The sequence below is a fragment of the Perognathus longimembris genome, chromosome 25 (genome assembly GCF_023159225.1).
Source record: "Perognathus longimembris pacificus isolate PPM17 chromosome 25, ASM2315922v1, whole genome shotgun sequence".
NCBI classification, from domain to species: domain Eukaryota; kingdom Metazoa; phylum Chordata; class Mammalia; order Rodentia; family Heteromyidae; genus Perognathus; species Perognathus longimembris.
Genome location: NC_063185.1, coordinates 15574387 through 15599684, shown reverse-complemented (window position 1 = coordinate 15599684; position 25298 = coordinate 15574387). Strand labels below are relative to the sequence as shown.

General features: G+C 40.5%; 1 protein-coding gene across 3 annotated transcripts in view; it reads right to left on the bottom strand.

The window, feature by feature from the left end:
• The window catches only part of Sec24a (SEC24 homolog A, COPII coat complex component), a 50385-nt gene that overhangs the window by 9000 nt on the left and 16087 nt on the right, over positions 1 to 25298 (bottom strand). The window contains exons 3-17 of one of the 3 annotated variants that reach the window (XM_048334080.1): positions 24973 to 25140; positions 24480 to 24557; positions 23731 to 23891; positions 23283 to 23455; positions 22489 to 22591; positions 21068 to 21194; positions 19059 to 19168; positions 16684 to 16796; positions 14943 to 15061; positions 8877 to 8932; positions 7582 to 7788; positions 6090 to 6210; positions 5347 to 5505; positions 2930 to 3103; positions 197 to 307 (exon numbers count right to left, since the gene is read on the bottom strand). In XM_048334080.1, coding sequence (XP_048190037.1) covers positions 197 to 307; positions 2930 to 3103; positions 5347 to 5505; positions 6090 to 6210; positions 7582 to 7788; positions 8877 to 8932; positions 14943 to 15061; positions 16684 to 16796; positions 19059 to 19168; positions 21068 to 21194; positions 22489 to 22591; positions 23283 to 23455; positions 23731 to 23891; positions 24480 to 24557; positions 24973 to 25140 — 1980 coding nt within the window. Of the gene's footprint in view, positions 1 to 196; positions 308 to 2929; positions 3104 to 5346; positions 5506 to 6089; positions 6211 to 7581; positions 7789 to 7826; positions 8501 to 8876; positions 8933 to 14942; positions 15062 to 16683; positions 16797 to 19058; positions 19169 to 21067; positions 21195 to 22488; positions 22592 to 23282; positions 23456 to 23730; positions 23892 to 24479; positions 24558 to 24972; positions 25141 to 25298 lie in introns of those variants that run through there. The other 2 variants (XM_048334081.1, XM_048334082.1) reach the window with 2 other exon arrangements.

Below are 25298 nucleotides of genomic sequence, written 5' to 3'. Positions count from 1 at the left end.
TTAAGCACCAAGATTAAACATAAGAAATGGTTCTTTTTGTGTATGCTGGTCCTGGGACTTGAACTCAGGTCCTGACTATGAGTAGATTTCCTTTTGGACAATTAACATCTTATAAAAGCTAATTACTTATAGGAAAAGAAAAATATGTGGATTTGCCTTTATTTGTAAAATATTTACAGGGGATAGCAGTTCTTACCCATATTGGCCAATAGTCCTGAAATTGCTTGAACATCAGCTCCAAGAAAGATCTCATTCAGAGTAGCAACCACGGGCAAACACAAAGTATGGACGCGGATTCTTCTTTCGCCTTCGGAGAAAGCACATAACGATAAGGGGCAGATGCACACTAAAACATGATGCTGAAATCAGTTCTTCTCCATATAGAGGCCAGTATGGCCACGCAGAAAGCAGAGACCGTATCAACACTCTACTTTTTGTTTTTATGTTTTTGGTAGTACTAAGGTTTGAACGCAGGGCCTCATGTTTGATCGGAAGGTATGAGGCGCTCTACCACTTGAACTACTGACAGTACCTTATTGTGTTGGTTTTTTTCAAGTTTCATTTTATGCCCAAAAACATATGTGTAAAAAGTGGGTAACACAATTTATAGAGCTTTTATATTATTTTAATAGATGTTATAATATCTGAACAAAAGAAAGACAGTGCTTGGGGCTGGGGCTAGTGGCTCACACCTGTAACACTAGCTCTTTCAGAGGTTGAGAATGGAAGGATTATGGATGGGTCAAGGCTAGTCCAGGCAGAATTCAGGAGAGAGCCCTTCTCAGCCCATAGTTGGGTGCAGTGTTGTGCACCTATGGTCCTAAAGGTGAGAGGCTAACATTGGGAGTATCACAGTTCCAAGCCAGCCTGTACAGAAAAGTCCACAAGACCCCATCTCACTAGAAGGAAGCTGATGTGTTTCTGAATGCCCGTCATCACAGCAACTACATGCAGTCTAAAATAAGTGAATCCTGGCACATGCATCTGCCAGGACAGGAAATGAAACCCTTTCCAAAAATAACCAGAAAAAACAGGGCTGAAGATGTGGCTCTGCAGTAGTATACGTGACTAGCAAACATAAGGCCCTGAGTTCAAACACCAGTTCCACAACACAACAAAACAAAAAACATAACAACAAGAAAAATCCCACAATCAGAAGCTGAAATGAAAAGGGAATTTGAAGAGAATACAAATTGGCAAAATATTCCTCAAAGGTAGTATGTCAGTAGTAAGATTTTTCTAAGTAAGCTCTATATCCAGTATTTTCTTTCTTTCTTTTTTTTTTTTTTTTTGCCATTCCTGGGCCTTGGACTCAGGGCCTGAGCACTGTCCCTGGCTTCTTTTTGCTCAAGGCTAGCACTCTGCCACTTGAGTCACAGCGCCACTTCCGGCCATTTTCTGTATATGTGGTGCTGGGGAATCGAACCCAGGGCTTCACATATGCGAGGCAAGCGCTCTTGCCACTAGGCTATATCCCCAGCCCCTGTATCCAGTATTTTCATTTCAAGGAATCCAACTTAAAGAAATCGTGATACGTAACAAAGATTTATGTACAGGCAAGAAATTATAAACACATTTTTTATATAAACAGAATATTAGAAAAAGCTAACTTTGTAATGACAACATTGACGGCGAGTTATGCTAAACTGCTTTGTAACTTTGTTCTTCTGGTTGTCCTGGGGGCTAAATTCAGCTTTATGCTTGCCAGGTAGGTATGCTACCGCTTGAGGCACACCTTTTCCTTTTCTTTTTGACAGTCCTGGGGTTTGGACTCAGGGCCTGAGCACTGTCCCTGGCTTCTTTTTGCTCAAGGCTAGCACTCTGCCACTTGAGCCACAGTGCCACTTCTGGCCTTTTCTGTTTATGTGGTGCTGAGATTTTGAACCCAGGGCTTTGTGCATGCAAGGCAAGCACTCCACTGCTAAGCCACACTGCCAGCCCCACTTTGCTTACTTTTAGGATAGGGTCTCATGGTTTTTGCATGGGCTGGCTTGGGCTGGGATCCTCCTACCCCATTTGCTGTGTAGTTAGGGTGACAGACAACACCTCCATGCTCAACTACAGGTTGAGACAGGGGATTAGTAAATTGCCACAGCGCAATATCTCACATGAGACTTTGAGTAAATTATCTGTGACTGGGAGAGGCAGCACAGACTTGTAATCCTAGGACTTGGGAGATGAGGCAGAAGGATCATAAATTCCAGGCCAAGCTGGGCTATATAAGACCTGTCTCAAAAATAAAATCTAGGGGCTGGGAATGTGGCTTAATGGTAGAATGCTTATCTAGCATGCACAAAGCCCTGGGTTCGATTCCTTAGTACCACACACACAAAAAAAGCCAAAACGTGGTACTGTGGCTCAAGTGGTAGAGCACTAGCCTTAAGCACAAAGAGGCTCAAGGACAGTGCCATATTACCAGCCCTAGCTTTTTGCTACTTAATTGAAGGTAAGAGTCTCATGAACCATAATCTTCAGATCTCAGCCTCCTGAGTAGCTACCCATGAGCCAACAGCCAACAGTGCTCAGCTTCCTTTTTGAATTAACAAAATTATTAATTATTCCAAGAAAGACAGCTTATCCGACTATAGAAAACTTGCCTTTAATATTATGCTTACAGTGAAAAATGCTGTATTGTACACATACAAATTTGTTTTTGTTTTTGCTTTTTTTGGCCAGTCCTGGGGCTTGGACTCAGGCAGGGCCTAAGCACTGTCCCTGGCTTCTTTTTGCTCAAGGCTAGCACTCTGCCACTTGCGCCACAGCGCCGCTTCTGGCCATTTTCTGTATATGTGGTGCTAGGGAATTGAACCTAGGGCTTCATGTATGCGAGGCAAGACTCTTGCCACTAAGGCCATATCCCCAGCCCTACACATACAAATTTGATAAGAGGGCAGATCTCCTGTTATGGTACTTTTTTCTGTACACTTACCTTTGCTTGATGTATACAAGAGTGCTGACTGAAAAGAAACCAGCTGAGTGTCAGTGAGATTCTCTTCTACTGACATCTGTACTGCATACCCAGCATCAGGATTGACGTTGGGTAGAGACAGTAAGTCTGTTGAACGGACAAAGAAGTTCCCATGGAAAGTATGAATGGAAAGACCTGAAGGAGAAAAAGTTATCAAAATGACTTTAACTGTATTTTCTTTTGGTTTTTTCTTTTTGAACTGGGGATCAAACCCAGGACATTGTACTTGCTATATAATGCTTTGCCACTGAGCTTCATCCCAGCCCTCAAAATGACTTTAATGTGCTTACTTATGGAAATTTACTTTTTTTTTTTTGTGGTCCAGGACTTGAACTTAGTATCTGATGCTTTTATCCACTGGCTGGTGCTCAACCACTTGAGCTATAACTCCAACCCTGGACATTTACATTGTATTTTAGTCACTTATCAAATAATAAAAAGCAGTTTAGGTAATACACAGTGTTTAGTACGTAATAAGTGCCTTTGGGAGGAGCACTACTGGGGCTTGAACTCCAAGCCTTATGCTTGTTCAGGTCATGCTCTGCCATTTGGGAGACAGTTCTACTTCTGATTTTTTTGTTGGTTAACTAGTAATATGAGTCTCATGGACTTTCCTGCCCAAGCTCAGATCTCAGCCTCCTGAACAGCTAGGATTACATAGGCATGAGCCACTAAAGCCCAGCTTGCTGCTTATTTGTGAGGTAGAGTCAGTCTTGCTTCCTGGCTGGGCATAAGCCTGGACACCAATATACCTATCTGAGGCTTCCCATAGTTGCTATTATGACAGGCGTCAAAATAGAAATACTCATAATACAAATCACTCAGCTGTTAGCAAAGTATTTTGTGAACTTTCCTGCCTGGCCTCAAACTGCAATTCTCCCCAATCTCAGTCTCCTAAGCACCTGGAACTACAGGTTAGGCCAATGGCAGCAAGTTACTGGTATCCTCTTAAGAATAAAAATTTTCAAATACTTTTTTTTTGTTGGTTGTGAGGCTTGGACTCAGGGCTTGGGTGCTGTCCCTGAGCTCTTTTGCTCAAGGCCAGTGCTCTACCACTTTAAGCCACAGTACCACTTCTGGTTTTTGAATGGTTCATTGGAGATAAGAGTCTCATGGGAACTTTTCTGCCCAGGCTGGATTCAAACTATGATCCTCAGATCTAAGCTTCCTGAGTAGCTAGGATTACAGGTGTAAGCCCTATATGCCTGGCTCAAATACCTTTTTGCAAGACAATTTGGCTGTATATATTATTTTAGATGAGTAGTTATTTGGACTTTAGTAATGTCATATTTAACAGTTTATCCTACAGCTACACTTATTTAAATACCATGTTTCTTTGGGCAAAAAAACAAAAAGAAAAAAATCTAAACGGATCTGCTCATTACAGAAAAAGACAAAAGTTTCATCAGCCGGGCACTAGTGTCTCAGGCCTGTAATCCTAGCTACCCAGGATGCTTTGATCTGAGGTTCCCAGTTCAAAGCCAGCCTGGGCAGGAAAGTCCATGAGATTCACCTCCAATTAACCGCCAGAAAACTGGAAATGGTGCTGTGTCTCAAAGTGATACGGTAGGTACTAGCTTTGAGCTGAGCAGCTCAGGGACAGTGCCCAGGCCCAGAGTTTGAGCCCCATGACCGACAAAAAAATAAATAATAAAAAAAGAAGTATCATCAATATTTATCAACAAGAAAAATAATCAAATTGTGATTGGTCATTTTAGTTAGTATTATGGTAAATAAAATAAATGGATCTTATTTATCTGTATTTATACAAATATACTACACTATATATATTCCATGGAGCTGTAATTAAATCTACAGAAAATTCTTACCCGGCTGGGAATATGGCCTAGTGGCAAGAGTGCTTGCCTTGTATACATGAAGCCCTGGGTTCAATTTCTTAGCACCACATATACAGAAAAAGCCAGAAGTGGCATTGTGGCTCAAGTGGCAGAGTGCTAGCCTTGAGCAAAAAGAAGCCAGGGACAGTGCTCAGGTCCTGAGTCCCAGGACTGGCAAAAAATAGAAAATATTTACCAAAGTGGTTACAGATATAGGATATAGTTTATGTGTATCTGTATATTCAAACTGATACAGAAATAATTTAGAGCCAAGCCCTGGTGGCTCTATAATCCTAGCATCTAAGGAAGCCGAGATGTAAAGATCATAGTTCAAAGCCCATGCCCAAGCCTCAGAACTGGCACAAATAAAAAGTAAAAATAAAAAAGGAATTTAGCTTTAGCAATAATGTAATGATAGATTAGAGAGATAGATAGAGAGACAGAATAAATCCTTTAAGGTAAGACTAGGTGAAAACATGTATGTATAGATTGATAGAAGAAACAATATTTATACCTATACGGAAAAAATAGTGTCCCCACCTTTGGTGCATCGAATTCTCATAACTGCCTCAAAGCCAATCTTCCGAGTGAGGTACCTCTGCAATTCCTTCTGTAATTTCTGTACCTGAACCGGATTGTGCTGATGATGATATGATGGATAGTAATAAACGCTACCTGCTGAGTACCGAGAAATACAACCTGGAAGAGAAGACACACTCATTTTTAATTTATTTTCCCAGCACTGGGGTTTAAATTCAGAGCTTTGCATTTGCCAGGAAGGTATGTTAACACTTGAGCCACATCTCCATCCCTCTGTGCTCAGGTTATTTTTAAGATAGAGTCTTGCTTTTTGTTTGGGCTGGCCTAGACTAAAACACTATTCATACTTTCTGCCTTAGTAGCATGCCGCTAGGCCAGCTTTTTCAGTTGAGAAGAGATGTCTTGAACTTTCTGCAGGGCAAGCCCTGCCTTCTAAACCCAACATCCCGAGTAGCTAGGATTATAAGTGCAAGCCATCAACGCCTGATTTAACCTTTTGATGTTGTTTTGTTCTATAACTCAGACAAGCTTCAAACTCACAATCTTCCTGCCTCAATCATCAGAAACATTCCTTTTAAAGAGTGCCTTTAATTACTGTAACTATACCAAGGTAACTGCAAGCATTTCCCACAGGTTTTTCTCTAATTTCTCTTTGATTTACTCTGCCTCCTTCTTTAGAATGCCATTATATAAATATTATTTTGATATTTATTTACTACCTATTTGCTACCTTAAGAACTTACCCAGAGAAGCCAAATCAGAATACTGTCCGCTGAGAAGGAATAAGTCAACAGCTACCTGCTGACCAGAACAGTCCAAGGCTAATTTCTTATAGAAGTCAGTAGATGGTGTCAGGTGTATTTCCTATTAACAATAACAGGAAAAAAATGATTTACAAGTCATTAAATTATCCAAAACCGTAAATATCTACACATGCATACAATTATAATATTGTTAATCTACCTCTATATGTAGGTTATAATAATCTCTGGGCATCCTATCCAGTTCTTTTGCTCTGTTATAATATTCTATTTTTTCATCGAGAATCATGTACTGGCCTAGTATGGAAGGACATACCTCAACCCCAACATTTAGAAGACTGAAGAAGGAGGATGGTGAATGAGGCCAGTCTGAGCTACATAACAGGGCTCTGTCTCAAAAGACTAAAAAAGAAATAACATGTACTGTTTTAAGAATTTTCTATGCATTTCCGAGGGGGTATAGTTCAGTGTGGAGTGCTCTCTTGGCATTAGTGAGGCCTTGGGTTCAGTCCCTAGCACCACTTCAAAAAAAACAGGGAGGGGTGTGTGTGTTTGTGTTGGGTGCCAGTGGCTCACATCTAGCTACTCAGGAAGCTCAGGAGGCTGAGATCTGAGGATTGTGAAGCCAGCCTGGGCAGGAAAGTCTGTGAGACACTTATGTCCAAATTAACCACCAAAAAAAGCTGGAAGTGAAGATATGGCTCAAGTAGTAGAGCACTAGCTTTGAGCAAAAAAGCTCAGGGAGGAAGTGGTGCTGTGGCTCAAGTGGTAGAGCACTAGCCTTGGGTGACAAAGCTAAGGGACAGTGCACATGCCCTGAGTTCAAGTCCCAGTACAAGCATTTGGAAAAAAAAGGAAGTTATCTATACTGTATTAATTTTGTAAGAGACAAAAAGAATAATTATTATAACTAAAAATGATTCATTGCTTATTCTGCTGGGAATGGTTCTAAACTATTCATCTATAACATGTACTTAATCCATTGAGTACTCTATGAGGTGGGTGATGTCATTACTTTCACTTTGTATATATGGAAACAAAGGAGCTTAAATAAGCTAACTATTCAAGAACAGAATGTAAGCAGTCTAACTCCAGAAGTGGCATCACAACAAGTATTGTATACTGGTTTCTATCCCAAACATATACAACATGCTTAACAACTGTCAGTGTATGAAATTATGATCCTTTCCAACTGGTCATTCCTGTCTGTCCATAGCAAGAATGTCTTGGTCTCTCACACTGTTTCATTAAAGTCAGGCTACACTGCTCATGGCCTGGTAATGATATTAGAAATTAGGTATGGGTAAATCAGATAGAGCAAAATGTCATAAAATAGGTCATAAACATGAAAAGCTTTACCTATTTCCTTATATTCCCTCCTCCCCACTACTGATAAAAGGAAATGAAATAAACTGGGTCACCAAACAGACAAAGCACCAGGATAAATCCTACCAAAACGGAATGATTTTCTAACCTTAGCAGATGACCTTTGGTTGGGCTCTTCTCGTGGTTTAAGGGCTCCGACACCAAGAGTCGGGAGCTGGGTTTGAAAGACAGACATTCTACCACCAGTCGGGGACATCAGCTTAAAGGCAGCCTGAAGTGCAGGACCCAAAGCACTCTGGGTCTCCAGAGTCTTGGTAAACATTTGTGGCAGAGTTTTCAGTAAATCTTGAACAAGCTTGTGAAATAAAATGGGGAAAAACAAGTGTTAACAATTTTTTTTTCACAATAGATCAGTAGTATCTAATATAACAGACAAGACATTGAGTCATGATGATGGTCAGAGAATCTACAGACACTAACAGTAAACAATGAAGTTGGTCAAATGATAAGAAAGCCATTTTAAGTCAACATTATATATTGGCAAGCAAGACATCAGAATCGGGGCCTTACAGTTCTTGCACATGCAATAGTCCAGCAAGACTGTAAGTCCAAAATGTATCTTAAAAGAACCATTGCAGCTTAGAAATTTGATTTCCTTTAAGGCCATGAAATATGGCTTTCTTTATCACCTCTATGTGCTTTATTCTTTTAGGTTTCAAAATGAGTTTAACTCTTCCCTACTGCAAACACTAAGATAATCTATTAACTTTGCCAACTAGGGATTTAACAAAAGGAAAACAAAATCAAAACTAACTACCTCATATGCAGGTTAGCTTGTACAAAGAGAATTAATGGGGAAAAATACTTTGTACCAGGTACAGTGACCACTGCCAACAGCAGAGACCGTAGACTTGCTAGTTAAGATGTTACCCCTACGGCATGTATGCATGTACAGGGTAGACAACATCCCCCCTTCAGACACATTCTGTTCACCTCTCACTGTATTATGTCAGGGCAATTTCCAGGCAGGTAATAAGAGTTTCTTCTGAACTGACCCCAATGACACTCTGTGAATCAGAAAAGCAAAGGGCACTGAGAGCAGGCTGGCTAATGTGCTTCCGTGCAGTGACCGTAGCGTTCTCTCAGCAACCCTCCCCCTTCCCACAAGGCTGGCAGGTCAGGTCTTCAGGCACCCTTCCTTCTGGAAGAGGTTTATCTTCTACTCTACTACAAATAACTTGCTGCATTAGACTCAAAATGACCAGCACAAGGGCAAACCCAAGAATTGTTCTTCTAACTTAAACTAAGAGCAAATATAAAATGCTACAGATCCTAGAAATGTCCAGGAAAGAAAGAAAGCTTTACTTAAGAGTTCACTTGAAAAAAAAAAAAAAAGTCTTCAATGTTTAAATTAAACATGACAGGTAGGAAAATGTGCCTTACCTCTTTACTTTCATTTAAATTTACTAATAAGTTCTCTGGCATTGGTACAAAAACATCTGAAAGAATAAAGAAAATGTTTATTTGAAACAAGATGTCATTTTTAGAGATGTTCTCAATATAATGATACTAATGCAATTAAGCATCGCATACTTAAAAGCCATCTCCACCAACACAGCCCTGTCCACAAATGTTCAGCAAGCCACCAAAGGAACAATGATTCACGTATTTATTAAAAATTTTCTGTTTCTGCCTTGAAAAACTTAAGAAGCCTTCCAATTAGAAACTACTAGTCTTGTTGGACACCAATGGCCCGCGTCTATAATTCTAGCTATTCAAGAGGCTAAGACCTGGGCTGGGGATATAGCCTAGTGGCAAGAGTGCCTGCCTCGGATACACGAGGCCCTAGGTTCGATTCCCCAGCACCACAAATACAGAAAACGGCCAGAAGCGGCGCTGTGGCTCAAGTGGCAGAGTGCTAGCCTTGAGCGGGAAGAAGCCAGGGACAGTGCTCAGGCCCTGAGTCCAAGGCCCAGGACTGACCAAAAAAAAAAAAAAAAAAGAGGCTAAGACCTGGAGGATCTTGGTTCAAAGTCCGCCTAGGCAGAAAAGTTTACAAGACTCAATCTCCAATTAATCACAAAATTGCTAGACTAGAGGCATGGCTCAAATGGTAGAGCACCAATTGGAAGCAAAAAAAGCTGTGAGGAGGGCAGGGAATGTGGCTTAGTGGTAGAGTGATTTGCTAGCATACATGAGGCCCTGGGTTCAATTCCTTGGTACCATATAAACAATAAATACAATTAATAAAAGCAAAAACATTAAAAAAAAAACAAAAACAAACTGTGAGCAAAAAAGATGAGCAAGAGCCCAGGGCCCTGTGCTCAAACTCTAGTACAAATTTTAGAAATTTAAAAAGCAAAACCAGCATCCAGGAATATGGCCTAGTGGTAGAGTACTTGACTCACATACATGAAGTCCTGGGTTCAATTCCTTAGTACCACATATATAGAAAAAGCCAGAAGTGGCGCTGTGGCTCAAGTAGTAGAGTGCTAGCCTTGAACAAAAAGAAGCCAGGGACAGTGCTCAGGTCCTGAGTTTAAGCCCCAGGACTGGCAAAAAAAAAGAAAAAAAATATGAATCTGTAAGCACTCAGTAGGTTTGTGCTACCTAAGTGCCTGGCTTCTTAGGCTGAAAACAACCAATTCGTTACATGGATGGCCCTGCAAACAAGCCAAAGATACAATTTTGGCAACTAAACAAAGAAAGGCAGGGAGGGGAGATAAAGAGGACAAAAGGGAAAAAGTTAAAAAAAAATTAAAGGCAACTAATATGACAGGTAAGAATTTTGCTTTTATTCAGAATTAGTATAGTTCACCAACGTCTATCATTCAAAATGCCATGGCCTTCTGCAGTGATTGGACTACAGTACAATCCAGTGAATCAGAACACATTCTGACCACTTTTTGAGCCTCTCAGGACTCACATTTATCCTCGCTTTGGATTTAAATTCATTTGTTAGATAATAAGCACACTGAGGGAAAAGAACATCTTATAAGAAAAAAAGGAGCAAGGAAATTCTTAAAAAATAATGCCAGTAAACAGCCGGGTGCTGATAGTTCATCCCTATAATCCTAGCTATTCAGGAGACTGAGATCTGAGGATAGCAGTTTAAAGCCAACCTAGGCAGAAAAGTCCATGGGAAGTATCTCCAATAAAGCACCGAAAAGCCAGAAGTGGAGCGGTTGCTCAAGTGGCCTTGAGCACAAAAGCTCAGGAGCAGTGCCCAGGTCAAGTTCAAGCCTCAGAACCGGCACAAAATAATAATAAAACCAATAAATAATTTGATTGTCTTTCTTTTTTCAGTTTTTTGGCCAGTCCTGGGGCTTGGACTCAGGGCCTGAGCACTGTCCCTGGCTTCTTTTTGCTCAAGGCTAGCACTCTGCCACCTGAGCCACAGCGCCCCTTCTGGCCATTTTCTATATATGTGGTGCTGGGGAATCAAACTGAGAGCTTCATGTGTAGGAGGCGAGCGCTCTTGCCACTAGGCCATATTCCCAGCCCTCTTTTTTCAGTTTTAAACAGTTTTACAAGCCAAGCATGGTCATGCACACCTGAAATCCCAACATGCAGGACACACAGTCAGGTAGATCATGAGGTTGTGAGCTCAAGGTTAGCTTGGGCTACCTAGAAAGATCCTGTCTCAGAAAATGAGTAAATAAATAACATAAAATGGGATATAATTACGTATCATAAAGTTCACCATTAAAGAGTACAGTTTTAGGCGGGTGATATGACTTAGTAACTCAGTGATATCGCAACTGCCTAAACATCCAAAAAGCCCTGGGTTTGATCCTCACCATCACAAAAACAATAGCAAAAAAACAGTTCCCTGATTTTTATTTTATTGCCAGTCCTGGGGCTTGAACTCAGGGCCTGAGCACTGTCCCTGGCTTTATTTTGCTCAAGGCTTACACTCTACCAGTTGAGCCACAGTGCCACTTCTGGCTTTTTCTATATATGTGGTGCTAAGGAATCGAACCCAGGTGAGCAGTTTACCCCTAAGCCACATTCCCAGCCCTTGATCTATCTTTTGTTGTTGTTTTGTAAGTCTTGGGGTTTTAACTCTGGGCCTGGGCGCTGTCCTTGACCTTTTTTGAGTCTCACGGACTTTCCTGCTTGGGCTGGCTTTGAACCATGACCCACAGATCTTAGCCTTCTGAGTAGGTAGATAGGATTACAGGCATGAGCCACTGGGGTCCAGCTTTGATCTATCTTTTATCCTAACATTTTTAAACTTTTAGTCTAATAGTTGGGTTTATAATCCAGTTTGAATTTCTTTTAAAAATTCTGATGCCTTAGATCAAACTCATAGCCTTGCGAAAGCTAGGCAACTACTATGCCACTGAGCTAAACCATTAGCTCTTGCTACTAGGCTGTTTTCTGTGTATGTGGTGCTGGGGAATTGAACCCAGGGCTTCATGTCTACGAGGCAAGCACTCTAGCCACTAGGCCATATCCCCAGCCCTAAACCATTAGCTCACAGTTTATATTCTGATAAAATGCATATAATATATAGCTCACCACTTTAACCTCAAGTGTACAATTTAATGGTATTTATTGTGCAACTATCATCATTGGCTGATTTCAAAAAAATTTTCATCATTTCACACAGGAATGCTACACTTACTTATAAATTCCTTCCTTCCACTCCCTAGTTATATGTATTTTAATTTTCAGTCTCTGAATTTGCTTATTCCAAATATACAAGTTATGTCAAGCTTATTTCACTCTGAAAATGCTTAAGCTTCATATTGTATCATATATCAAAATTTCATTCTTTCTTCCTTTTTTTTTTTTTTGGCCAGTCTTGGGGCTTGAACTCAGGGCCTGAGCACTGTCCCCGGCTTCTTTTTACTCAAGGCTAGCACTCTGCCACTTGAGCCACGGCACCACTTCTGGCTTTTTCTATGTATGTGGTGCTGAGGAATCGCACCCAGGGCTTCATGTATGCTAGGCAAGCACTGTACCACTAGGCCATATTCCCAGCCCCCAGAATTTTTTCATTCTTTAAAGTTGAATAATATTCCATTATACATTTATATCAGATTTTGTTAATTCACTCATTTGTTGTTGGCTACTGAAAAATTTCCAACTCCTTGTAACTTTGAATAATTTTGCTATGAACAATGCTCCAAGTCCCTGCTTGTGAGTATATAACGAGAAGTAAAATTGCTAAATATGCTAATTTTATGATTAAGCCAAGGAATTGCCAAATTGCTTTCTGCAGCAGCTGTACTGTTTCCATTCTCACCATCACTTGCTTTTTTCCATTTGAAATAATCCTCCTAATGAATATGAAGTAGCTAGTTTATTGTGGTTTTTAATTTTGGGTTTTTTTTTGGTGCTGGGACTGACATCACAATCTTGAGCATGCTAAGCAAGTGCTCTACTAAGCTATATCGCTAGCCCCCATTCTGGTTTTGATTTACATTTCCCTGATAACTCACAATAGTGAGCATTTTTTTCAGGCCTTTATTGGCCATTTGTAGAGCTTTTCTGGAAAAATGTCCAGTAAAGTCCTTTGTCCACTTGTTGTTGCTGAAGCATAGTTCTTTATGATTATGCATGGTAAATTCCTTATGAAATATATACATTTCAAATACTTTCTTCCATTCTGTGGGCTCTGCCATTCACTGGTTAGTGTCCCTTGTTTGTTTTTCACAGTACTAGTGTTTAAACCTAAGGTGCCACTGAACTCCAGTCACAAAACATTTTTGGGGGCTGGGAATATGGCCTAGTGGCAAGAGTGCTTGCCTCCTATACATGAAGCCCTGGGTTCAATTCCCCAGCACCACATACATAGAAAATGGCCAGAAGTGGCGCTGTGGCTCAAGTGGCAGAGTGCTAGCCTTGAGCAAAAAGAAGCCAGGGACAGTGCTCAGGCCCTGAGTCCAAGGCCCAGAACTGGAAAACAAAACAAAACAAAACATTTTTTGTTAATTTTTATGTTTTCCAGCACTAGGGATTAAACCCAGAGCCTCATACATGCTAGGTAAACACTACCACTTGCACTTTCCTTTGCCTGCCTGCCTGCTTCCTTCTCTCCCTTCCTCCATTCCTTTCATCTATAATAGAACTAAGGCTTAAACTCTAAGCCTCATATTCTCACTGGTTTTTCTTACTCAGAGCTAGCATTCTACCAATTGAGCCATAACTCTACTCCAGCAAGTTAGGTGGAGATAGGAGTTCCACAGACTTTTCTAACTGGGCTGATTTCAAACCACAATTCTCCACATCTTAGCCTCCTGTGTAGCTAGAATTAGAAGTACAAGCTGCTGGTACGTGGCTTTGAGCTTGTTTTTAAGGTAGGATCCGAAGAACTGTGTCTAAACTGGATAGTATAGAGATAAAACTGAAAGGATGGGGCTGGGAATATGGCTTAGTGGTAGAGTGCTTGCCTTGCATACATGAAGCCCTGGGTTCAATTCCTCAGCACCACATATATAGAAAAAGCCAGAAGTGGCACTGTGGCTCAAGAAGTAGAGTGCTAGCCTTGAGCAAAAAGAAGCCAGGGACAGTGCTCAGGCCCTGAGTCCAAGCCCCAGGTCTGGCAAAATAAATAACCTGAAAGGATTAATTTATTATATCTTGTTTGGCATTTTTTTCAATTTAGAGGTTTATACTTAATTTAATATAGGGTAGGGCTGGGGATATGGCCTAGTGGCAAGAGCGCCTGCCTCTTATACATGAAGCCCTTGGTTCGATTCCCCAGCACCACATATACAGAAAATGACCAGAAGTGTCACTGTGGCTCAAGTGGCAGAGTGCTAGCCTTGAGCAAAAAGAAGCCAGGGACAGTGCCCTGAGTCCAAGCCCCAGGACTGGCAAAAAAAAAAAAAAAAAAAAAAATAATAATAATAATAATAAAATAAAATTTAAAAAAATAGGGTAAATATTTAGGGATAAACTGACTTTTTAAAAATGTTTCATTCTGTGCTGGGTGCTGGTGGCTCAAGCCTGTAATCCTAGCTACTCAGAAGGCTGAGATTTGGGGGTCACAGTTCAAAGCCAGCCCAGGCAGGAAAATCTGGTAGACTCTTATCTCCAATAAACTACTCAGAAAAAGCTGAAAGTAGCACTGTGGCTCAAGTGGTAGAGCTCTATCTACCCTTGAGCACACAGAGGCTCAGGGACAGAACCCAGGCTAAATTCAAGCCCTCAAACCAGCAAAAAAAAAAAGCTTCATTCTAATCTGGGTGCCAGTGGCTCATACCTATAATCCCAGCTACTCAGGAGGCTGGGATCTGAGGAGTCTGAAGCCAGCCCTGGCAGAAAAGCCCATGAGACTCTTAATTCCAATTAATCACCAAAAAGCTGGAAGTAGCACTGTGGCTCATAGAGTGCTAACCTCGAGCAGCTCAAGTGCCCAGGCCTTGAGTTCAAGCCCTAGGGCTGGTACAAAAAAACAAAACAAAACAAAAACAAAGATTTTCCTTCATAGAGTACACTCATACCAATATACTCTTAATATAGAGTGTTGAATAAATTTAAGCATATTACGTATACCTTCAATATCTGAAACTATTAGCATCTGAGGTTGCGAAAGACCTTCTTGAAGACTGTAGAAATGAATTGTACTGTCAAATGTTATGAAGCCAATTTTTGTCCTAGTGTTGCCAGGAAGCCTAAAAACAAATTCAGAAGAGTGTTTTGTCAAGTTTCTTAATATTTACATACATAAGATATCAGCTAAACATTATAGGAAAGCATGTAGCTTAGTACAACTGTCTAGCATAAACAAATATTTAAACAGCCATTGTTTACCTACCACGATGACATGTACTCCTCAATGAGAAACTAAGCATAAGCCACACAGTCAGTGGAAAACAGCAATAGAAAAGAAATTCAAATTCTCTTATTTTATATAAAGTTACAAACAATTACATAGGAAGCAGTATGAAAACACTTGCTAGAAAGCATGCATACAAATTTGCAGGCCAGGGCTGGGAATGTGGCTTAGTGGTAGACTGCATAAAGCCCTGAGTTTGATTCCTCAGCACTAGATATACAAAAAAAGCTAGAGGTGGCGCTGTGGCTCAAGTGGCAGAGTGCTAGTCTTGAGCAAAAAGAAGCCAGGGACAGTGCTCAGGCCCTGAGTTCAAGCCCCAGGACTGGCAAAAAATAAATAAGTAAATTTGAAGGCTATTTTAAGTTATTTTGTAAAGAATGCTTTGGGGGGCCTGGGGAATTAGCTCAGTGGCAGTCTCCTCAATACTGGGGGGGTGGGGGGGGGAGAATGCTTCCCAAATGATCATATACCAATTCTAAAATAGAATGTACATTTAGGTACTACATTAAAAAAAAACAAACTGCCCAAGCCTGACGCTAGTGGCTCAAGTCTATAATCCTAACTATTTAAGAGGCTGAGATCTGAGGATCGCAGTTCAAAGCTAGCCTCAGCAGTAAAGTCTGAGACTCTTCAATTAACCATCAAAAAGTTGGAAATGGAGCTGTGGTTCAAATAGAAGAGCATTATCCTTGAAGAAAAACATGAAGAAACAGTGTCGAGACCCTGAGTTCAAGCCAATAAATAAATAAAACAATAATTCAAGGAGTTAAAAGTGTATCAGGGAGGGATTAGATAATGGCAAAACAGAATTCTGAAGATGAAGCTGTGGGGTGTACCTAGAGATGCATTATGCTAGTCGTCTTACCTACTAGTTTTAAAAACAATGTTCCTAAGAAAAAGTGAGGCCTGCTGGGCACTAGTGGCTCATGCCTGTAATCCTAGCTACTCAGGGGCTGAAATCTGAGAATCAAGGTTAGAAGCCAGCCTGGGAAGAAAAGTCTGTGAAACTCATTGCCAATTAACCACCAGAAAACCAGAGGTGGTACTGTGGCTCTAAATGTTAGCCTTGATGTACGCCACGTGGCTACTGTATATGATTTTGGTACACTGGGTATTGTATATATGCCTACCTGATCTAGGGAAGGGAAAGAAAAACAAGGGTGTAAAGTTATCACAAGAAATGTACTCACTGCCCTATTATGTAACTGTACCCCCTTGCACAACACCTTGTCAACAAAATTTAATTAATAAAAATAAATAAATAAAATAAATGTTAGCCTTGAGCAAAAAAGCTCAAGGACAGAACCCAGGCCCTGAGTTCAAGCCTCATAATCAACAACAACAACAACAAAAAACAAAGCCCAAGTTCACTGATTTAAGGCTTTTTTTTAAAGCACATAATTATATAGCCTCTATTTCAATTTGCAAACATTGTTAATTCAAGATTAAGACACTTACAAATCCAGATTGTCTAACAAACTCTGGCAAACTGAATTCAAGTATCCAGTTTCGACTGCATTGTGAGACACATCAAATGCAAAGAGGTACACAGGAGGTTGTGGTGGTCGCAGCTGAAGAGAAGAAAAGAATCTTGTTAAATACATGAGTTTCATCAAATATGTTTTAAAACGTTTAAATTTAAACTTAACTTGCTGAGCCCACTTACAATAAAACCACAATATAAGCATATTTACAGACTGTGTTAAGACAACGTCTAAGCTATACAGTGTTTACAGATGCATACTTGAGAGAACAGTGAGTCTGTCTGCCAAAACTCAAGAATGGTCTCTCCTCAGGAAGAAGAAACATGATTAGAAGGGTTCCTGGCAATGTTCAATTGCTTTCTTTTCTTTCTTTTTTCTTTTTCTGGTATAGTATACCTATGATTCCAGGTCTGAGCCCCAGGCTCATTTGAGCTAAGCAAAAGCTCAAGGCTTTGAGTTCAAGCACAAATAAAGAAAAGAAGAGAAAAATAAATAAATAAGTGCTCTATAAAATGTAAAGTGCTTAAACATCAGACATACTGTTATTATTTTAAGTTTTTATTTTTTTGTGTGCCAGTCCTGGGGTTGAACTCAGGGCCAAGGCACTGTCTCTGAGCTTTTCTGTTGTTGGTGGTGGTCATGGAATTGAACTCAGAGCCTGGGAGCTGTCCCTGGGCTCTTTTACTCAAAGCTAATGTTCTACCACGTTGAGGTGGTTAATTGGAAAGAGTCTCACAGACTTTCCTGCCTAAGCTGTCTTTGAACCCTCAGACCTCAGCCTCCTGAATAGCAGGACAGGGGCAGGAACTACCAGCACCTGGCAGTCTCTGAGCTGTTTTTTTTTTTTTTTTTTTTTTGGCCAGTCCTGGGCCTTGGACTCAGGGCCTGAGCACCGTCCCTGGCTTCTTCCCGCTCAAGGCTAGCACTCCGCCACTTGAGCCACAGCGCCGCTTCTGGCCGTTTTCTGTATATGTGGTGCTGGGGAATCGAACCTAGGGCCTCGTGTATCCGAGGCAGGCACTCTTGCCACTAGGCTATATCCCCAGCCCCTCTGAGCTGTTTTGCTTACCACTGAGCCACAGTTCTACTTCTGACTTTTTGGTGGTTAATTGGAGACAAGAGTCTAAGAGACTTTCCTGTATAGGCTGGCTTCAAATTGAGATCCTCAGATCTCAGGCTCATGAGTAGCTAGAAATACAGGCGTGAGCCACTAGTACCCAGCTTTTGAGTTTCTTGTTGTTGTTGTTGCTGGTTTTGAGACAGTCTTGGTATTGCTATGTTGCCCATGCTGGCCTCAAACTTGAGATCCTCCTGTCTCAGGCTCCTGAATGCTGAGACTATAGGCATATACCATTAGCATGCTTGGCTGATAATTTGTTGTTGGTGGTGGTGGTGGTCATAGGGCTTGAATTCAGGGCCTGGGCGCTGTCCCTGAGCTTTTTTGATCAAGGCTAGCATTCTACCACCTTGAGCCACAGCGCCACTTCCAGTTTTCTGGTGGTTAATTGGAGATAAGAGTCGCATGGACTTTCCTGCCCAAGCTGGCTCTGAATTGTGATTCTCAGATCTCAGCCTCCTGAGTAGCTAGGATTAGAGGCATGAGCCACAGGTGCTAGGCTCATAATTATTTTTAAAATGCAAGATTTCAAAAATTCCCACAAAGTATTATTTATAATAAATAAAAACAGAATATGACATAATTGTAAATATAATCTCATATATTACAAATTTCTTTTTTTTTTTTTCTTTTTTTGGCCAGTCCTGGGCCTTGGACTCAGGGCCTGAGCACTGTCCCTGGCTTCCTTTTTGCTCAAGGCTAGCACTCTGCCACTTGAGCCACAGCGCCACTTCTGGCCGTTTTCTGTATATGTGGTGCTGGGGAATCGAACCTAGGGCCTCATGTATACGAGGCAAGCGCTCTTGCCACTAGGCCATATCCCCAGCCCCTATTACAAATTTCTTGATGGACTGAGAACAAATAGAACTTTACGTATACTTTTACACCATTACTTCTCAAATGTATCCTTATTTAATAACTACCATTATAATAAACATTATGCTCTCAAAATAAAATTATAGTTTTACTTAAAATCCATATATCAGGGCTGGGAATGTGGCATAGTGGTAGACTGCTTGCCTAGCATGCATGAAGCCCTGGGTTCAATTTCTTAGCACCACATATACAGAAAAAGCCAGAAGTGGCATTGTGGCTCAAGTGGCAGAGTGCTAGCCTTGAGCATAAAAAAAAGCCAGGGACAGTGCTCAGGCCCTGAGTCCAAGCCCCAGAACTGGCAAAAAAAAAAAAATTTAAAAAATTGCATATATCATATTTAAAAAAATTAAGCTTACCATATACTCTGAAGGAGCCATAAACTCAATAGTAGCATTTTGAACTTCAGGTCTTCTGTGAGGTTCTCCATAAACTCTGGTTAAAGGGTTGTACATGAATTCTTCAGGAACTGTGTAAAATTACATTATACAGGTGAAACTGAAAGGGTTAATTTAATACAACCTGTTTGGTGATTTTCTCAATTTAGGGATTTATAATTAATCCAATATAGGCTAAATATTAAGGGATGAATTCATTCTTTTAAAAAGTTTCATTCCAAACTGGATGCTGGTGGCTCATGCCTATAGTCCTAGCTATTCAAGAGGCTGATATTGGCATACTCATTTTCTTCCTTAATCCTAACCGAATGTTGTTTAGGTGATATTCTTCAAACATAAATTTGAAAGCTGTTACTAAAAGAGATCTCCTTTTCAACTGAGAAAACTACATCCTACTATAACAGTATGCCCATCTCCTTTCACACAACAGTGATGAATTATACACTATTCGATATACTTGTTTTCCTTTACCCTAAGAAGAGACATCTGACAATTTCCCAACTAAAATATTTCTAGGACTGTGGTGGTGGCTCAAATGGTATAGCAGGCATGAAGTCTTGAGTTAAAATTCTACTGTTGCAAAAAAAAAAAAAAAAGATAGAAAGAAAATCCTTGTTTAAATAAGCCACGAAACACGCAATTTATTATACAACAATAGGGCTGGAGGTGTGGCTCATTGGTAGAGCACCTGTCTATGATGAACCTAATATAATGAATATAAAAAAAGTTATCTTGGGGAGCTGGGACTAAGGTCTAGTGGTAGAGTGCTTGCCTCCTATACCCGAAGCCCTTAGTTTTATTCCTCAGCACCACATACATAGAAAAAGCCAGAAGGGGTGCTGTGACCCAAGTGATAGAATGCTAGCCTTGAGCAAAAAGAAGCCAGAGACAGTACTCAGTCTCTTGAGTTCAAGCCCCAGGACTGACAACACACACACACACAAAAGTAATCTTGGGCTGGAAATGTGGCTTAGTGGTAGAGTGCTTGCCTCATATACCTGAAGCCCTGAGTTTTATTCCTCAGCACCACATAAACAGAAAAAGACCCAAGTGGTGCTGTGGCTCAAGTGGTAGAGTGCTAGCCCTGAGCAAAAGAAGCTCAGGGACAGTATCCAGGCCAAGGCCAAGGCCAAGCCCCAGGACTGGCAAAAAAAAAAAAAAAATGTAATCTTAATATACTATCACTTTTTGTTGTTGATGGTGCTCAGGGGGCTTGAACTCTGGGCCTAGGTCAGTGCCTGAGCTCTTCAGCTGAAGGCTAGCACTCTACCATTTGAGCCATAGCGCCATTTCCAATTTTCTGGTGGTTAATTGGAGATAAAAGTCTCATGGACTTTCCTGCCTGGGGTGGCTTTGAACCAATATCCTCAGATCTCAGCATCCTGAGTAGCTAGGACTACAGGCATGAGGCACCAGTACCCAGCTTACTATTACATTTTTTGTGTAAAACGCATATATTTATTTAAGAATTGATTATGGGTAAATGAAGGCACGTAAGAGGGCTGGGAACACAGCTCAGGTAGTAGAGCATCTGCCCAACAGGGGGAGGTCCTAAGTTCAAACACACCAGGATAGCTGAAATAAACAGTAACCATAAGGGCATTTTTAAAAATATGGACACTCATTATATTGTCATGATCCTCTTAACTCAGCCTTCTTAAAACAGCTGAAATTAATTACCACTAGTTCTTCTTTCTTTCTACTGAAGGACAAGGTTCAAATTCAGGATCTTATGCTTGCTAGGCTAGCCCTCTAACACTTGAGTCAAACCTTCAGCCTTGTTTTCTGCTGGTTATTTTTGAGATAGAATCTCCTAAACTTTCTCTGCCTGGCTGGTTTGGGACCTCTATCCTCCTCCATAGCTAAGATTATAGGCATGAGTCATTAGTCTCTAGCTTTTTTTTTTTTTTTAAACTTCACATTTTTATTGTCCTACTTCTCTATAATGCAAGCAGAGATTGTGAGCATACCATCATTGACTCGGTAACATAAGTTACACTTCCACCTCCTTTGGTCAAGAAAGCTGACAAAAGGGTTGATGTAGGTCCTGCATGAACGACATCTAACAATTGTATTGGAGGTAACCACAGGCAATTGCTGAAAAACAAACACAAAAACCCAGAACCAAGTTTTTAAACGGCAATCATCATTACATTGAAAAACCAAACATCAATTTATCCTTTTGAAATAACTTTTGGAACACTTTAATTTTGGACAAGAAGAAAGCATTAAGAGTAAAATCTGTTCAAAAAAGTTTATGCAGCTGAAATGCACTGATTTTAAGCTTTAATGTTTTCCTCCAGTATCATTCCTGTCTTTTGGTGAGGGGGGGGTGGGTAGGGCAGGCAGTGCTGAGGTTTGAACTCAGGGTCTCAAACCTCCTAGACTACTGTTCTATTACTTGAGCCACACATCCAGCCATTTTGGTTAGTTATTTTTCAAACAGGGACTTTCATTTTTGCCTGTTTGGGACTGGACCTGGATCCTTGGGATGACAGACTTGTGCTACTATGCTGAACTGTTCTGGTTGGGAAGAGATCTTGCTAACTTTTTGCCCAGGCTAGCTTCTAATGATGATTCTCCTGAACTCTACCTCTCAAGTAGTTCGGAGTATAGGCATGAGCCACTACACCTAAGGAAGATATGCCTTTTAAAAAAAAGTATTTATGTTCTCATTAAATACACTACAAAACCAAGAAAATATGTTTACTATGGGAAAGATGGCAGCACTGTCCCTGGCTTCTTTTGCTCAAGGCTGGCACTCTGCCACAGTGCCACTTCTGGCCGTTTTCTATATATGTGGTGCTGGGGAATCGAACCCAGGGCTTCATGTATATGAGGCAAGCACTATTGCCACTAGGCCATATTCCCAGCCCAGGATCTCATACTCTTGCGTGGCTTTTTCCCTCAAGGCTGGCACTCTTACCACTTGAACCACACCTCTAGTTCCTATTATAAAGGTTTTAATCAACAGGCTTACTTGGCTCTCATAAAATAACTGTTACAAAATTAAATGGCATTTAAACTTTATCTTTTTTTTTTTTTTTATGCTCGTCTTGAATTCAGGGCCTGGGTGCTTTCCCTGTGCATGTGTGCTCAAAGCTAGTACTCTATCACTTTGAGCCAAAGCTCTATTTCCAGCCTTTTGGTAGTTAACTAGAGATCAGAGTCTCAGGGACTTTCCTGTTTGGGCTAGTTTTGAACCATGATCCTCAGATCTCAGCTACTTGAGTAGCTAGGATTACAGGCCTGAGCTATTAGTGCCCTAATGTTGTTTTTTTTTAATCTGTCCATGGTCATTTAAAGATAGCTCAGATAAATTCAATATATAACTCTCAAATTGTTGCAGATAATTTCCTGAGAGACATTTACTCTCATTAGAGACACATACCACTAGATCTTTGAAAGGATGAAGCAAGAGCCCCAAAGGAAGTTTGGCTTTATTCAATAAGGCCTGAGTCTGAGGAATGCTCGTCAGTGTGCATCGAAATAACCTTTAAAGGGAAAAAAAAAAAGGGGGGTCAGTTGCTGCTAGTATTATTTTAGGTAAATAATAATTTCTTTTTTCATTGCTGGCCCTGGGGCTTGAACTCAGGGCCTGGGTGCTGCAGTGCTCTACCATATGAGTCACAGTGCCACTTCTGGCCTTTTTTGAGTAGTTTATTGGAGATAAGAGTCTTGCTTGGGCTGGCTTCACGCTACAATCCTCAGACTTCAGTCTCCTGAGTAGCTAGAATTACAGGCACAAGCCACCAGCACCCAGCTTCCTATTTCGAGTGTGTGTGTGTGTGTGTGTGTGTGTGTGTGTGTGTGTGTGTGTGTGTATGGTCTAGGTGTGTTCCTGAGCTCTTGTTGCTCAGGTTAGTGCTCTACCACTTAAGCCACAGCTCCACTTCTGGCTTTTTGGAGTTAATTGGAGCTAAGAGTCTAGTAGACTTTCCTGCCCTGGCTGGCTTTGAACCCTGATCCTCAGATCTCAGCTTCCTGAGTAGCTAGTATTACAGACCCACCAGTACCCAGCTCCTATTTCTTAATTCAGAACATTCCAAATCTTATTCAAGGCATCTTTCCATAAGTTACATGTACAGCTTATTCAAACACTTGAAACTATTTTTTTAAAGCCACCTGAAAATTCAGAACATGCATATTATCACACATAACAAAAAACGCTATATGAAGCCTTACTCTGGGTTACAGTTGAGTTTCTGGATATCTCCATGCAAATTTGGAACTGGAGGCTTCAAAGGTGTTGAGGGAAGCATGTTTCTCTCTTGAAGTAGATTGATGACTCTTAGACCCTCTGGATGTAGACTTAATCCACTCATGCTTGCAGTTAAATGATTAGCACCTAAGGGAGTCTACAGATAGAAACATTATTTCAAAGTACGTAGCCATGGAAAGTGTGTAAAAACTTAGTTCAATTCTCTCTACATAAGAGAAAAAGTGTAATCTAGATTATTTGACCAATCTTGCAGTGCTGGAGAAGTATGGAAGTACAAAGACTTCATTTATTAAATATTCACTATTATTGTAATTAGTTATCAAAGTGTTCTACATGTAGTCCTAAAACTTTCCTCATTGTATATTTTCTGTTACACCTAAAAATAGAAAAGAGGCTTTTAAAAAAGCTTACCTGAGTAAAGGCCTGGGGGCCACTTGGGTAATTCAAGGATGAGGGTGGCATTCCAGTCCCACTAGGCGGTGTTGTGTTCTGATAACCAGGTGGTAGGGAGGGGTAGGCATACCCAACACTTCGGTTCATTTTGGGGTTCTTATTAGTGAGCTGTGATGTTGCTAGAAATGAGGTAATTTTTAAGTTCTATTTTATACTCTATAATACTTTAAAGCACTACAAAAATCCATTAAATTGTGTAAGTATAACTTGGAGTACCTCTAGATTAATTTAATACTTTTATCAATAAATTTGGCAAGATGAAGACAAATACTATGAACACAATAGTAGCTATGATTAAAATCTGGTTAATCTAAGACTACAGCTATAAGTAAAAAAATAAGTTTGGCACAGTTAATTTACCTTCCTATATATAATAAGGTTTGTATACAAGCTAAATTTTAATTTAAAACAACTTTAATGAAAATATCCTGTATGTTCCACTTATGGGACTTGCTTAATAAATTTAAATACATCTTTTGTATAAAAAGTAGTCTACAGTCATAGCATAATAATAAGCCATGATCCCAATTTTGAAGGGAAGGAAAAATAGTGAAAAAACTACATGGAAGAAGTAAAACATGATGATAGATGAGTCTACATAACAAGATAATGAAGTTTCCCCTGGTTTCCTACAATGAACATATATTATTTCTGTAATCAGGAAAAAAGAGATTAAAAAAAATTAAAAAACTTCCATAAAATCTCACCCAAGAAGCCACCTCCTTCAATCTCCTCATAATTACTGTGGACACTCATTGATCCATTATTGGCATTTGATGTAATACCTAAGAAGGAAGTCCATTAACAAGGTTTAAGTTAGAATTGCTCCAGGACATGAACTGATATCTAATCGAGTGTGTGTGTGCATGTGCACACGCACAAGTACAGAGTGAGGCTTGAATCCAGGGCCTCGGTGCTGTCTGGCTTTTTGCTGTTTTATTAGAGCTGGAGGCTCACAGACCTTCCTGCCTAGGCTGGCTTCAATCCTTGATCGTCAGATCTCAGCCTCTCTATGTAACTAGGGTTACAGTCATGAGCCACCAGTGCCCAGCTCAAATTTTATTATTTTCAAACAGTTTAAATTCCAACAGTGGACTTTCTAGAAAACATACAATTCTAAAACACTGAATTCAGGTAAAATTCACCCTTCTGTTGAAAATTAAAACTATAGGAATAGATTTCACTTTTTGATTTGCTTACCTTCTTGGTTTACAGCTGAATGAAACAAAGGCTGGGGTGAGGCTGTATGTGATAGTTTCTGGGGTGCTGGGGCCCTTACTGGAGGTCCACCAGCTGGAGGGGGCCCAGGAGGAGCTCCTGGTTGGAAAGGGGTAGGCAGAGGTGGGTTCCGTGAGGGAAGTGCAGGACCTGTGGAAATATTTGTGTTTGTTTTTTTTAATGTCACTTAAGACAGGACTGGGGCATGACTCAAGTAACATAATGCATGCACAGCAGGCTTAAGGACCTTAGTTCAATTCACAGTATTAAAGGAAATTTTAAAAACAGACTTCAGTTCAAAGTCAGCC